This window comes from Acipenser ruthenus, chromosome 19, assembly GCF_902713425.1.
Source record: "Acipenser ruthenus chromosome 19, fAciRut3.2 maternal haplotype, whole genome shotgun sequence".
Taxonomy (NCBI): domain Eukaryota; kingdom Metazoa; phylum Chordata; class Actinopteri; order Acipenseriformes; family Acipenseridae; genus Acipenser; species Acipenser ruthenus.
Window position 1 is genome coordinate 32828657 of NC_081207.1, and position 13994 is coordinate 32842650.

General features: G+C 47.5%; 2 protein-coding genes across 2 annotated transcripts; one reads left to right on the forward strand and one right to left on the reverse strand.

The window, feature by feature from the left end:
- Positions 1-772: 772 nt before the first annotated feature.
- Positions 773-12071, reverse strand: LOC117424103 (alanine--tRNA ligase, cytoplasmic-like). Its single transcript, XM_034040190.3, has 21 exons — positions 11918-12071; positions 11011-11174; positions 10434-10622; positions 10040-10185; positions 8246-8437; positions 7709-7853; positions 7419-7564; positions 6789-6897; positions 6375-6525; positions 6061-6185; positions 4935-5079; positions 4602-4780; positions 4243-4356; positions 3949-4155; positions 3088-3272; positions 2654-2762; positions 2378-2491; positions 2151-2270; positions 1734-1820; positions 1455-1568; positions 773-1357 (listed from the first exon to the last, which is right to left on the reverse strand). The coding sequence occupies exons 2-21, from the start codon at positions 11152-11154 to the stop codon at positions 1172-1174; spliced, it is 2907 nt and encodes a 968-aa protein (XP_033896081.1). The 5' UTR covers positions 11155-11174; positions 11918-12071; the 3' UTR covers positions 773-1171.
- Positions 12072-12175: 104 nt separating this feature from the next.
- exosc6 (exosome component 6) lies at positions 12176-13532 on the forward strand. The gene has a single exon (XM_034041390.3). The coding sequence runs from the start codon at positions 12509-12511 to the stop codon at positions 13376-13378; it is 870 nt and encodes a 289-aa protein (XP_033897281.3). The 5' UTR covers positions 12176-12508; the 3' UTR covers positions 13379-13532.
- Positions 13533-13994: the final 462 nt, after the last annotated feature.

Consider the following 13994-nt stretch of genomic DNA (forward strand, 5'->3'; position numbering starts at 1 on the left):
GTTGTGTTGTAAATGTCTGGACTCAAGAGGCTTTCAGGATGTAATACTAGCATGAGCACACAGTGCTGTAGCAGCATGCGTCTGCAAGGATATCCAAACAGAACCGCTCCAGCTGCTTCGGGGTCATGACTGAAAATGGTTAATGACAGGATTGATGTCAGAATGAGAACATCCTCTTTCAGGATTTTCTAAATAAAAGTACACTTGCTGACAAAGCCTCCCAGCATCGCTCTGGTCAGACCCGAATTAACGTGTGGCCTGTAGGTGTTGCACCTGAAGAGTTAGACAGGGACACACGCAGGAGTCACAGGAAGAAAAGCAAACCCATTCTCCTCTTTCTTTCTTGCTCATTCCACTGTGCTTTCAGAAGACATTTCGAATCTTTGAAACACTCAAATGCACTCATAAGCCTATATATGCTTAAACACAACCTGTAAAAAGCAGTATCATGTTTAATAAACTGTACTTTTTCTCCCTTTTATACTCAGCAGATTATATGTGCTATAAGGACAGTTTTATCTTGTACTATTGTAAAATAAATCATTGAATCCAGGAGTAGCGGCTGGTGCCTTTGTATTCACACAGAGATGTGCTTTGAAGGGTTGGGAGGGTTCTCATCCTCTCAGGTGGGAGGGTTACTATTGTGAACCACAGCCTGGAGGAATGCACCGCATCTCCCAGCCATTTAAAACAAGACACTTGACTCTTCTAATGGGCTATATTTTATGAATCGCAGTGACTGTAGAAGAAAGACACAAAACACAATGAAAACTGCTATGCTCGTTGCTTTCGTGTTTATTCACCAATGAGACTTGAGAGTTTGACCTAAAAGCTGCTACATGTACTGCAGTCTCCCACTGAAGAGGAGTTCACGTAGACTACGGGCAGCACTGGCATCGAACCTCAGATACACAGGATATGCACTATTCATTCATTAATGACATTAAATGTACAGCTAACATGATCCAACAACCCTACAACCAGAGTCACCAAAAGAAATTCAAGTAAGAACACCAAATGAATAAACATGGGCTTTAAATCCCTTCGACAGAATAGCTATGACCCAGACTGCTGGGCCGGTCTGGAACGTCTCAATGGAACGCGGAAGTTAGTAAATGAACCCAAGACCCCAAGGATGGCACTCGAAGCCTCTTCTTCTTGTCGTGCAGGGCTAGTTGTTCAGGTCGCCCAGTTTGAGGTGGGCAAAGTCAATGGCCAACTGCAGTGCCTCCTGCAGGCAGTGTGTGTTCCTGCCTGTGGCCTGGGCCGACATGTCCTTGCCACCACCCTTTCCGTCCAGCAGGGGGCACACATGCTGCACCCAGTCACTTGCCTTCAAGCCACGGTTAGCCACTTCCTGGGAGAGAGCACAGAAAACAGAGTGAGATTTGTCTTCCTGCAGGAGTATGGGGGGCCTGTAGGGGGCAGGCTCTGTGGTGTGAGACAGCACTTACCTGCGGGACCTGGCACAAGCAGATGACTTTGTCAGCATCGCTGTCCGCAGTGAAAAGCATGGCAGCAGTCTTGGGGGAGTGCATCTTCAACAGCTTCAGAGACTCATTCAGGGCCTGGGGAGCAAGGAGGTCACAGGATTAGGAAGGATACACCTTCCTTGGGCTGGTAAATGAATGAGCAGGCAGGAGAAATCCCCATTAATAACCGTAACCAGGATCTCAACATAGAAACCTAAGGCTGTGTGGGAGAGTACAGGAGAGCGAGTGCCATGCTCGTACCTTTGCAGAAGCTCCAGCTTCCATCTCCATGACGACCAGTGGCTGGTTTGGGCTGCTGTCAATCAGCTGCTTTGTTTTCTCCAGGACCTGAAACACAAAGGAAGGTTTCATTTCCACGGCAACGCTTTAGGAGAATAATGCACCTTTCCGAAGCAAGCTCCATATGTACACGGGTGATGACCACTTCTATAAACGCTACGGAACTAAACTAGCAATGGAACTGTAGGAACAACATACTGTCCAAAACTACCACAACTATGAAAATCAGTTATTCCATATGAACAGTGTGACCCCAAACTAGTACAGGGTAGGTTACATCACTGCAGCTTGTAGCAAGATGTCAGACAGCCCGTGTACATTAGACTGTGTGGAGAACTGTGTCTACTCATGGAAGAGTCTCGTTGATTCAGTACTGACCCTCTTCTGAACATCCCCTTTGCTTGCTCTGTCCAGGTCATCCATTGTCTTCTTTAATGCTTTCAGTGACTCTCTCATCTCATCCTTCTGCCACTGTGGGATAACTGCTGTGCCAATAGCCTGGAATTACACACAAAGTCAAGGGACGGGTGGAGATCTGGATCCATATGTACACTAACAGACCTGGAGTTCAGGTCTCAGAGAGGAGAAGCTCCCCTGCCTCTCACCTCTGTCAGGTCTGCGATCTCCTTCTGAATGTCCTTGTTGGGAGCAGCCTGGACTTTAACCTTTTCATCAAGAGCAGAGAGAATCTGTCGCAGAGCATCAGCCTTCCTCAGAGCCTGAGAAAAGCAACATACAGAATGCAATCACACAGGAACTTCCACAGTGACACAGACCAGGCTTTGTGTTTGGAGCTCCAGTGTGAATCTCCCTCCCTCCCCTCGAGTCTCTGCTCTGTGGAGCTCCAGTGTGAATCTCCCTCCCCTCAAGTCTGCACTTACCTTCTGTGCCTCAGGGCCGGTCACTGCTACAATGCGCCGGATGCCTTTGGCAATCGCCTCCTCCGACACAATCACAAACGGCTGAGCGTGGCTGGAGTTCTGGAGGTGCCTGAGGAGAGGAGAGGACCGGTCAGCACAGGCGGGTCACTGTTAAAACCCCAACACTAGAAACCCTCGGCTAGTGAGGGCAAAGTCACAATTGCTCTAATCAGGGAGAGCTGGTGCATCTCACTCGGGTTTGGGTTTAGTGTAAAGCAAAGGAGCCTAAAGTCACCCATCCGTCTATCCTTGAGCGTCTGAAGCTGCAAAACCTCCAAGCAGACAGACAGCGAACTCTAATCTATCCACCAAACAGATCTGTGCACCCTCTCCAGAGTTTAACACCCATCACTGAGGTGCTCCATCCACTGCTATTCCTGTCCCTACAGACTCACGTTCCCCCGCAGAACTCGATGGAGGCGAGAGAGCCAGCGGCCCCACTGGGGTCAGCCAGCAGGTCCTGGACGGGGATGCCAATGGAGACGACGCGGACGGGGTCAGGGTAGGTCTCGTCAAACACAGCTCTCAAACCCTGGATCGCCTTCGCTGCTGCTAGGGGAGCCTCCATGGCATAGACAGGCTGGGAATGGAGAGAGAGAGAGAGAGAGGTATTACAACATCTGCACAAAAATAAAGAAATATCTCACAGACACATTTACAATGTTGCAGCTCACACTTGAAAACCTTTACCAACCCTCTACAAAGCAATGAGCAGCTGTGCACATCGTGACAGACTTGCACAGGGAGGTGCAGCTGTTATATATTACACAACACAGAACTGTTCTACATATCACTGTCAAAACCCCTTATTAATACAACACTCCTGGACACACAACAAATAAATACATACAAAAAACAAGAAAATGACAGAAACAATAATGGTGTGTGATTAATACCCGCTCCCCCTCCGACTCCAATAATGGTGTGTGATTAATACCCGCTCCCCCTCCCTGACTCCAATAATGGTGTGTGATTAATACCCGCTTCCCTCCGACTCCAATAATGGTGTGTGATTAATACCCGCTCCCCCTCCCTGACTCCAATAATGGTGTGTGAATACCTGCTCCCCCTCCGACTCCAATAATGGTGTGTGATTAATACCCGCTCCCCCTCCCTGACTCCAATAATGGTGTGTGATTAATACCCGCTCCCCCTCCCTGACTCCAATAATGGTGTGTGATTAATACCCGCTCCCCCTCCCTGACTCCAATAATGGTGTGTGATTAATACCCGCTCCCCCTCCCTGATTCTCCCACCTTGGCCTCCTGGATCACGGTGCTGACAATCTCTTCGACTGCGCGAATCTCCTTTGTGGACATGGCCCCCTTGGCAGTGAAGTCGAAGCGCAGCCTGTCAGGGGCCACCAGAGAGCCCCTCTGATCCGCCTCTCCCAGCACCGAGCGCAGGGCAAAGTTCAGGATGTGGGTGGAGGTGTGATTGCTCATGATGGGGCGCCGCCTGGCCTGGAACAAACAGCCCTTTCCCAGTGAGCTTCATGGAAAGCAGGAATTCATACTCAAAGAGTAAGAGATAAGAAGCGGAGTGCCTACCTCGTCTACATGCAGCTGCACGCACTCCCCCACTCTCAGGGTCCCATACACAGTCCCGACGTGCAGGACATAGCCACCGCGCACCTGCGTGTTCTTCACTGTGAACTCCATCTTCTGTGTACCAGCAAAGCAAACACAGCATTAACAAACTGAACCCTTCCAATCCTCACAGCTATACAAACTGAACCCTTCCAATCCTCACAGTATGCAAAGCTCATTTACCAATCAAAAGCAGCCCTGTCCTGTTCTGGGTCCAGCTGGGTTTTCTGTCCCTCCTTGCACACATAAATAAGCACGCTGTCAGAAATTCTGCAACTGTCATCACTAGCCCTGCCTGTAGGTAATGGAAGTCAACTTACATCGTCCGAGGCGTCGTCTTCTCTGACCATGTAGCCCTCATCGAAGGTCTGTCCACCCTGCTCTGCATAGAAGCTGGTCCGGTCAAGCAGCACACCACACTGCTGCCCCGTGGTCACCTCTTCCACGAACGTCTTGTCCCTGCGCAAGGCCAGCACTGTGCCTACTACCAGCTCGTATTCTGTGAATCCAGAGCAAAAAACACAGGTATCAGCTCACAAGCAATACAACATCAAACACGGGTCAGCTCACAAGCAATATGACATCAAGATAAATCTACAAACAGCTCTGCATTCAAGGTGAGGGTTTGCTTCTGAAATTGGATTCCTGTGTACCGTAGTTGCCGGAGCTGTCTGCCTGGTACTTGTATTTGGGGGAATCGTCCGTGGGAGGCAGTCCCTTTGTGCGCAGCTCTTCAATGGCGTAGATATCCAGCATGATGTGATCCTCATCTCCAGCACCCTTCCCTTGAGACTTCAGCTAGGATGGGAAGAGCGAACAGGATTAATACTGCTGTGGGGCTTGACCAGACCACAGACAATTTCACAGTGACACAAACACATTGAAAATAGAAGCTACTTTGTCAGTAACATACATCACCCAGCACAGCTGTAATTTCAATAGTCAGAATAAAAAAATCTAAAGTTTCCATTCTAAAGGTGGGTTTATTAAACCAGTCTGTTAACCATAATGCATTGTGGGTATTGGGGGTGAACGAGCTGGATGGGATTGGGAAGCAGCCATGTTGGGGATATACAAGCTTATTGAACAGGTCCCGCTTTCACACACACACACACACACTTTACTGCTGCACTTTCCTGCTGCACTTTCACACACACATTACTGCTGCACTTTCACACACACACACACATTACTGCTGCACTTTCACACACACACACATTACTGCTGCACTTTCACACACACACACACACACACACATTACTGCTGCACTTTCACACACACACACACACACACACACACATTACTGCTGCACTTTCACACACACACACACACACATTACTGCTGCACTTTCACACACACACACACACACACACAAACATTACTGCTGCACTTTCACACACACACACACATTACTGCTGCACTTTCACACACACACACACACACATTACTGCTGCACTTTCACACACACACACACACACACACATTACTGCTGCACTTTCACACACACACAAACACACACATTACTGCTGCACTTTCACACACACACACACACACACACACACACATTACTGCTGCACTTTCACACACACACACACACACACACACATTACTGCTGCACTTTCACACACACACACACACACACACACACACACTGCTGCTCCACACTTTACCAATCACCCCATTAATGCTTATTCACGTTTAAGTGTAACATTATGAAAAGCTGTCATGCCAATATTAAAACAGTGATTGATACACATTGTTCCTGGATTTGGAGCTCACCTGCGCAGCTCTCTTCTCCTCCTCAAAGCCCTCCAGGTCCACAGCCATGCCTCTCTCCTCCGCAATCAGGGCAGTGAGGTCCAGAGGGAAGCCGTAGGTGTCGTAGAGCAGCCAGGCAGTGTCCCCTGGGGAGAGGCAGGGCAGTGCTCACTGTACCTACACAACCAGGTCTACTGTACATGTGTTCTGTCAGGAACACAGTGCATTTCTAAAATCAGGATGCACATTTATTAGCCTAGAGAATGTATTCACTGTATTGGTGAGAATGCTCACAGTGACACTGTATAAACTTGCAAACAACTCCACTCATTTACCTGGGATGGTTTTGATGTCACCTAGACTCTGGATCTTCCTATCTAGGATACGGCGCCCTCTGCTGAGTGTCTTCAGGAACTGCAGCTCTTCCTCATTTATAATGTCCTTCACCATATCTGGATCCTTGTTCAGCTCAGGGAACGCATCTCCCTGCAGATACACACACTTGTATTAGCTCATCCGCACGTTCTCCACAGCCCAGAATGAAAAGGTCATTTCTGTGTCGCTACTGCAGGCTTCCTCACACGTTTGTAAGCCAGAAATCCCCATCTTCTGGTGAGAACCTATAGACCTGATCACTGATTTCTAACCAACTACATTCTGTAACTGTAACTAAATAAGTATTTCTCAACAGTACTAAGAACTAAACTATCAAAGACCACTGCTGTCTTGAGAAAAGGTATGCAACACACCAAGGAATCCACCACCACGTCAACGAGGGAAGCAAAGAAGCCCCTGGAGGCGTTGAGCTTCTCATGGGAATATCGCACCGCCCGCCGCAGGATTCTCCGGAGCACGTACCTGCAGGGGGACAGAGCACAGCACTGAGGAGCTGCTTCACTGCACACACCTGCAGGGGGACAGAGCACAGCACCGAGGAGCTGCTTCACTGCACACACCTGCAGGGGGACAGAGCACAGCACTGAGGAGCTGCTTCACTGCACACACCTGCAGGGGGACAGAGCACAGCACTGAGGAGCTGCTTCACTGCACACACCTGCAGGGGGACAGAGCACAGCACTGAGGAGCTGCTTCACTGCACACACCTGCAGGGGGACAGAGCACAGCACTGAGGAGCTGCTTCACTGCACACACACGTAGGGGGACAGAGCACAGCACTGAGGAGCTGCTTCGCTGCACCACAGCACAGTGCAGCCTTCAGAGGGCATTAACTTGGGCCCATTGGAAGATAACTTTTTACTTCTGATCAGGGGAGTCGAGTATAGGTCCATATACAGCAGCTTGTGTTCATGGAGTGCTTGAATCATCTCTCTCTTGTTTTGGTATACTTGCTCCTGGACAGTAATGTGCTCACTGCTCACCCCCGGCCTGTGTTGTCAGGGCGGCCCCCGTCAGCCAGCGCAATGGTGATGGTGCGGGCGTGGTCAGCCAGCACGCGGTACGCCATGTCCATCCCATCTGTGTCCTCCGCACCAACCTTCCCACTGTACGGCCTGGCACCAGTACCCTGCAGCCACAAAACAAACCATTAGAGTTACAGCCAGCCACTTATTAACATAGCGATTCAGCACTTTACACATGCAGAAAGAGGCACATTGCTAAACAGAGCTGTATGGGACTCTTCCACAGCTTCACTCTAACACTCACTCACCTTCTGAATGGCTTCAAAGTACGGCACAAACAGGTCAGTGTCGTAGTTGGACATCTTGTTCTGCAGGACAGAGACCAGCCTCTCCAGACCCATTCCTGTGTCAATGCTCTTCTTGGGCAAGGGCTTCAAGTGCCCATCCGACTCCCTGCACACACCAACACACATCATCAGAGGGGATCCCAGCAGGCTTTCAATTGAAACCTTTTCAAAAAACTGCCTGGAAACCACAGCTGCTAACATAGTTCATCAAGCAGTATTCAAATGCAATCTGCAATTTCCAATGACTTCCTACAGCACAATGAGCAGTCCCCACAATGTCCCCATGCACTAGACATGTACAGCACTTTCACAATGCGTGCACTAGACATGTGCAGCGCTTTCACAATGTGTGACCTAGACATGTACAGCGCTTTCACAATGTGTGCACTAGACATGTACAGCACTTTCACATGTATGTTCAGCAATGCTACTGCTGCAAATGAGAGAATGAAACAGTAATTCAAGTCCCACAGCCCTTGGCTAGGGCTTGTAGGGTACCTGTTGAATTGGATGAACACCAGATTCCAGATCTCCAACACATTGGGATCATCCTGATTGACGAGGGGCGCAGCGTCCCTGCCCCCAATCCGGTCGAAGTGTATTTCACTGCAGGGGCCGCAGGGACCCGTGTCCCCCATCTCCCAGAAATTATCCTTCATACTGCCAGGCAGGATCCGGCTGTCATCCACACTAGAGAGGGAAGCACAGAGAGTCAGCTCTGGAGCAGCTGGAATGTGTTTATCAAATACAATCCAGCTTTGTGTATTCCTGACACTGCCATAGAAAAATAGCAAATCTGCAAAAACAAAGTAAAAACTACTGAGGCAAGGTCTAGGCTGACACTGCCACCACAGATTCATTCAGTGTGTTTTATTATTATTATTATTAGTTTATTTAGCAGACGCCTTTATCCAAGGCGACTTACAGAGACAAGGGTGTGTAAACTATGCATCAGCTGCAGAGTCACTTACAACTACGTCTCACCCAAAAGACGGAGCACAAGGAGGTTAAGTGACTTGCTCAGGGTCACACAATGAGTCAGTGGCTGAGGTGGGATTTGAACCAGGGACCTCCTGGTTATAAGCCCTTTTCTTTAACCACTGGACCACACAGCCTCCTAGCGTTTACATGAGCATAAGAATTCCGATATTTTTCGGAAAACTATGTTTTCCGAAAACTAATTCCGATATCAAAAGTCATGTAAATACAGTTTTTGGAAAATGTATCGGAGTATTCCTTAGGTCAGTTTTCGGAAAACAGCACCTAGAAATTTCCGATTCAATTCCGTAAACGAACCAAATGTACCTCATGTAAACGCACTTTTCGGAAAACTTATTCTGATAGCGTACTGCACATGTGCAAACTTTGACCTTCATTCCTGCACGTGGTTTTAGAAAACAGAGAAAATAACAACAATATGTAGTCAGTCTGCATGCATCCATTTGCTCCGTTATTTAATCGTATTTTGTCATATATTTGTACTTGCTAGAACCGAAGTCATTGTATTTTATCTTGTCCTTAATTGTATTAATACTTGTACTGTGATTCTTTAAATGTATTTTTGTTTACGACTGTAAGTCGCCCTGGATAAGGGCGTCTGCTAAGAAATAAATAATAAAAAATAATAATAATAATAATAATAATAATAAGTTAGGGATCAAGTAATATTTATCCGTATGTATTTTTTTAATAGCCCATACTAAAGCAGCACATGTTTTCCAGCTTTAAAATTACGTGGTAATTTAAAATAATGTCTGCAAAAGAAACTGGTAATATAGAACAGGATGAGCTGTAGGAAACATTGTGGGGAATCTGAAAAGAGGTATAGGATAGTATCTTTGAATTTAAGACCTGACACTTCGATAAAGCACTTATATTGGATTGGTCTCCGGTCTATCGCAGAAAAAATGTCTGGTCTGTTCAAATCGTACTTAGGCTACTACAGTACTTTGCATGCGAAAATATCCTGCGTTTTCCGAAAACTTCAATCAATGTATACAGTTGAATTCTAATTAGACTTTCTATCGTTAATCATGTAAACACAGAAAAGTGATGTTTTAAGAAAATCAGTTTTCTGATTCCGTTTTCCAAAAACTTTAGTTTTCGGAAAACGCTTTGTCTTGTAAACGTACTGAATGACTCATTCCTGGTAAACTGAAGATGAAATAACCTTTTGACAACTCTGCAATTGACACGCTACTTTCTGTGTATTCAAGATGTTCTTGCATCAAATAAAATGCATTTGTGTTTTAAACTGCTTTGCATTGGGAGTCTTATTTCCACTCTCCTCACCCCAAGTCCAGCCAGATCTGTTTGCATTCCAAGTCTGGCTCCAGCCCCGCCTCCTCATGGCCTCCGAAGTAGGTGACATACAGTCTCTCGATCGGGATCCCAAACTCCTTGGTTAGGAGGTCCAGGGCCAGCTCACAGGCCAGGTGCTGTGGCATCAACAGAACCAGATTAAGGGAAGCAATCAGCAACCAAGGTGCAAAGGCTCAATGTGGAGAGAAACAGGGACTGATCCCAACTACCTTTCTAACTTCTCCTCCAATACCCGCTGACCTCAGTTCAATTCTGACTGGAGCAGACTGTGTTCCCTGGTAGAACATGCGCAGTGGATGTGCAATGCATGTTTACTGCATGTGATATTATAGGAGCTTGCAGCACTGCAGGGAGGAGAGCTCACCTTGAAATAGTCCCCGAAGGACCAGGAGCCCAGCATCTCAAAGAAGGTGTGGTGGTACACGTCCTTGCCCACATCGTCCAGGTCATTGTGCTTTCCCCCGGCACGGATACACTTCTGGGTATTAGCAGCTCTTCGCAACTTCGCCATGGGGTGAGATGGGTCAATGGTGTTCAGGAAGATTGGCTTATACTGCAGGTACAGACAACACAGGAATGAGGTAGGAGATCAGAGTACACGAGGGGCTGCACAGGAACGAGAGGAGATCAGAGTACACGAGGGGCTGCACAGGAACGAGAGGAGATCAGAGTACACGAGGGGCTGCACAGGAACGAGAGGAGATCAGAGCACACGAGGGGCTGCACAGGAACGAGAGGAGATCAGAGCACACGAGGGGCTGCACAGGAACGAGAGGAGATCAGAGTACACGAGGGGCTGCACAGGAACGAGAGGAGATCAGAGTACACGAGGGGCTGCACAGGAACGAGAGGAGATCAGAGCACACGAGGGGCTGCACAGGAACGAGAGGAGATCAGAGCACACGAGGGGCTGCACAGGAACGAGAGGATAAGCAGGTTACCTGGTTCATGCCAGCATTGGCAAACAGCAGCGTGGGGTCGTCAAGAGGGACTGTGGAGGAGGAGTGCACGTACTGGTGCTCATGCTTCTTGAAGAAGTCAATAAATTTCTGTCGTATCTGAGCAGCTGTCAGTGTGGAGTCCATCTTGGAAAGGATGTGCAAGGCTGGAAATGAGGAAACAGGCATGTGAGAGGGGGCTGCCCAGATACACTCATTCCTTCCTACAAATGATTTACTACTCCGTCTATCAAATCCACACATCCTCATACAAGCACTGCAGATGCACAAACCCATGCAAGCACACGTCGGTCTCCTTTCCCTAAACTTGCAGCACAAGCTTGTGTTGTATCCCTAGTGGTTGTCGCTGTAGCAAAACCATAATTCACAAAGCTGTAGGGAATTTAAACAAAAACGGAATAAAATATCCAAAAATAAAAGAGAAGCATCTGCAAACATGTAGTTAAAATTTACTTCAAACTTCACACGTCAAACTGTAATTGTTTATAAAGTATATTTCCTCAGCTGTCAGTCTGGAACTACAGATAATGTTCAAATCATTCAACTGAACTAGTGCCCGTGTGAAGCGGCGGGCATGCGATCCAGCTGCATGTTTACAGGAACGAACAATTCAATCGTCTCCATAATTATGTTCTGAAGTACCTGCTTTATGTTTTATTTTTAATTAGCTAATTTATGTTGTGTGTGTGTATATATATATATATATATATATATGTGTAATTCGCCTTGGATAAAGGCGTCTGCTAAATAAACAAATAATAATAATAATAATAATAATTATATATATATATATATATATATATATATATATATATATATATATAAAGCATGTGAATGGAGCTAACTAAACAGTAATATATAAACACGGAATAAACTTATAAATACTTACTCTTCCTCAGATCAAATCTTTGTATCTCACAGTCCTGCAGCACAATGAAACCACACAGTCCGTGGTGTGCAAACGCCCCGCCTACAGCTTACCCTATTGGTTATTTATTGCACACTTATAAAAATATGTCTTGTTGATTGTCTGCAGACGCCGTCAATCCGCCCGCAGTGTCGCGGCTCTGTCTCAGGGTTGTGTGCACGGCGCGTAAGGCTGATGCAACTGAGCAGTAACCGGCATCACGTGATTCCAGTGTGTCTCTGCGGAAGGTGCGGCAGTATTGGTACTCCTGCTGATTCAACAGGGCAGACCAGCTACCGTGAATCTCTGCAGGACCTAACTGCATTGTAGATAATCTGTCAAAATGCGTCATAAAATTAAATAAAGGCGCCAGTGATATAAATATGTGATTTCTACTAAATGTAAATTCTAAAATATTGGGGTATACTTATTGCAACAGAAACTACTACCAATATGAAGGGAGGCTGGGGCAATAATGGAACTGTTTGAACACTCCAGCCCACTGGATGGCGCTGTGATTTTAACGTTTTGGATTTAAACCTACATCTTTTCTCCACGTGTTTTTATATATCTATGGTCAAAGAGGTTGCGTTTCAAGTTGAGCGGGCCATGCCGGTGGATACTAAGCGAGTTCGTGGACCAGAGGAATCCCAGTCGCCCTGGCTGTTCGTGCAACAGAGCCGGGGGCAACCGACTCGGGTCCCCCAGACAAGAGAGTCAGAAAGACGGGCGGACGGCAGGCGGCGGGGCCAGGTGGATGCGAGGCCGATGTTTGCTCGCTGCGGACTGGTGAGCCAGGCCAAGGGCTCTGCCTATATCGAGGCCGGGAACACCAAGCTGATCTGCTCTGTGTATGGACCGCGTGAGACGGAGAGGAAAGACGAGCTGGACATGAAGGCGGGCAGGCTGGTGTGCGCTTTCCGACTCGCTCCCTTCTCTTGCGCGAAACGGTGCCCATGGATCCAGGGCAGCCAGGAGAAAGACCTAACCCTGAGCCTGCAGGAGAGCCTGCAGCCCGGGGTTTGCCTGCACAAGTACCCGCGGTCGCAGATCGAGGTGAACGTGCTGGTTTTGGAGAATGACGGCTCTGCTCTGGCACACGCAATCACCTGCGCCTCCTTGGCTCTGGCCGATGCCGGAATCGAGATGTACGACTTGGTCCTCGGATGCTCGCTAAGACAAGACGGTGCTGCGTATTTGCTCGACCCGACCTGCAGCGAGGAAAACGGGGACGAGTCGACTGAGAACCAAGGGAGCTTGACTGTGGCGCTGCTACCCACCCTAAACCAGATCTCAGGGCTGCTGTCCACCGGGGAGATGAAGGAGGAGACCGTGGTGGGAGCCGTCAGAGCCTGCGTCGAGGGCTGCCAGCGACTGTACCCTGCAGCCCAGCAGTGCTTGCTGAAATCGGTGCGGCGGAAGGTTCCTGCCCCGCAGAACTGACGCGGTTCGGGGGCCGCTGAAAGGCACGACGGTGACTGAAAAACTGGCAGCAGAAATCCAGTCCGCAGTGAATTCATGTACTTTTGTTTTTCATTGTCAAAAAATCTAATCTTTGTGCATTTGTTATTAAAAGTATTTTAGAACTAAATCTCTACATCGTATTTCGATCTTTCATTATTTTGTTTACTGTTTTTAAAACGTTAGACCCTTCCCCCCCCCTCCGTTACCTGTGAGTAACATTGGGTTGAGCAGGACTGTGAGTAACATTGGGTCTGTGAATCGGCCACATTCCCTGGAATGCACCAGCATGTTTGACATGAGAAAAGCTACTTTATGGAACTAGATTCTGTTTATTGTTCAAAACCCTTTTTCCCTTCCTGTCTGGCGACACACAATGCAGTGCATAAGAAAAACATTGGATTGAAATATTTCAGAGGGGTGGCTCAGCGTAGTATCTGATGTGATTATTATTATTATTAATTTCTTAGCAGACGCCCTTATCCAGGGCGACTTACAATTGTTACAAGATATCACATTATACATTATTTCACATTATACAGATATCACATTATTTTACATACAATTACCCATTTTTACAGTTGGGTTTTTTTTTTAC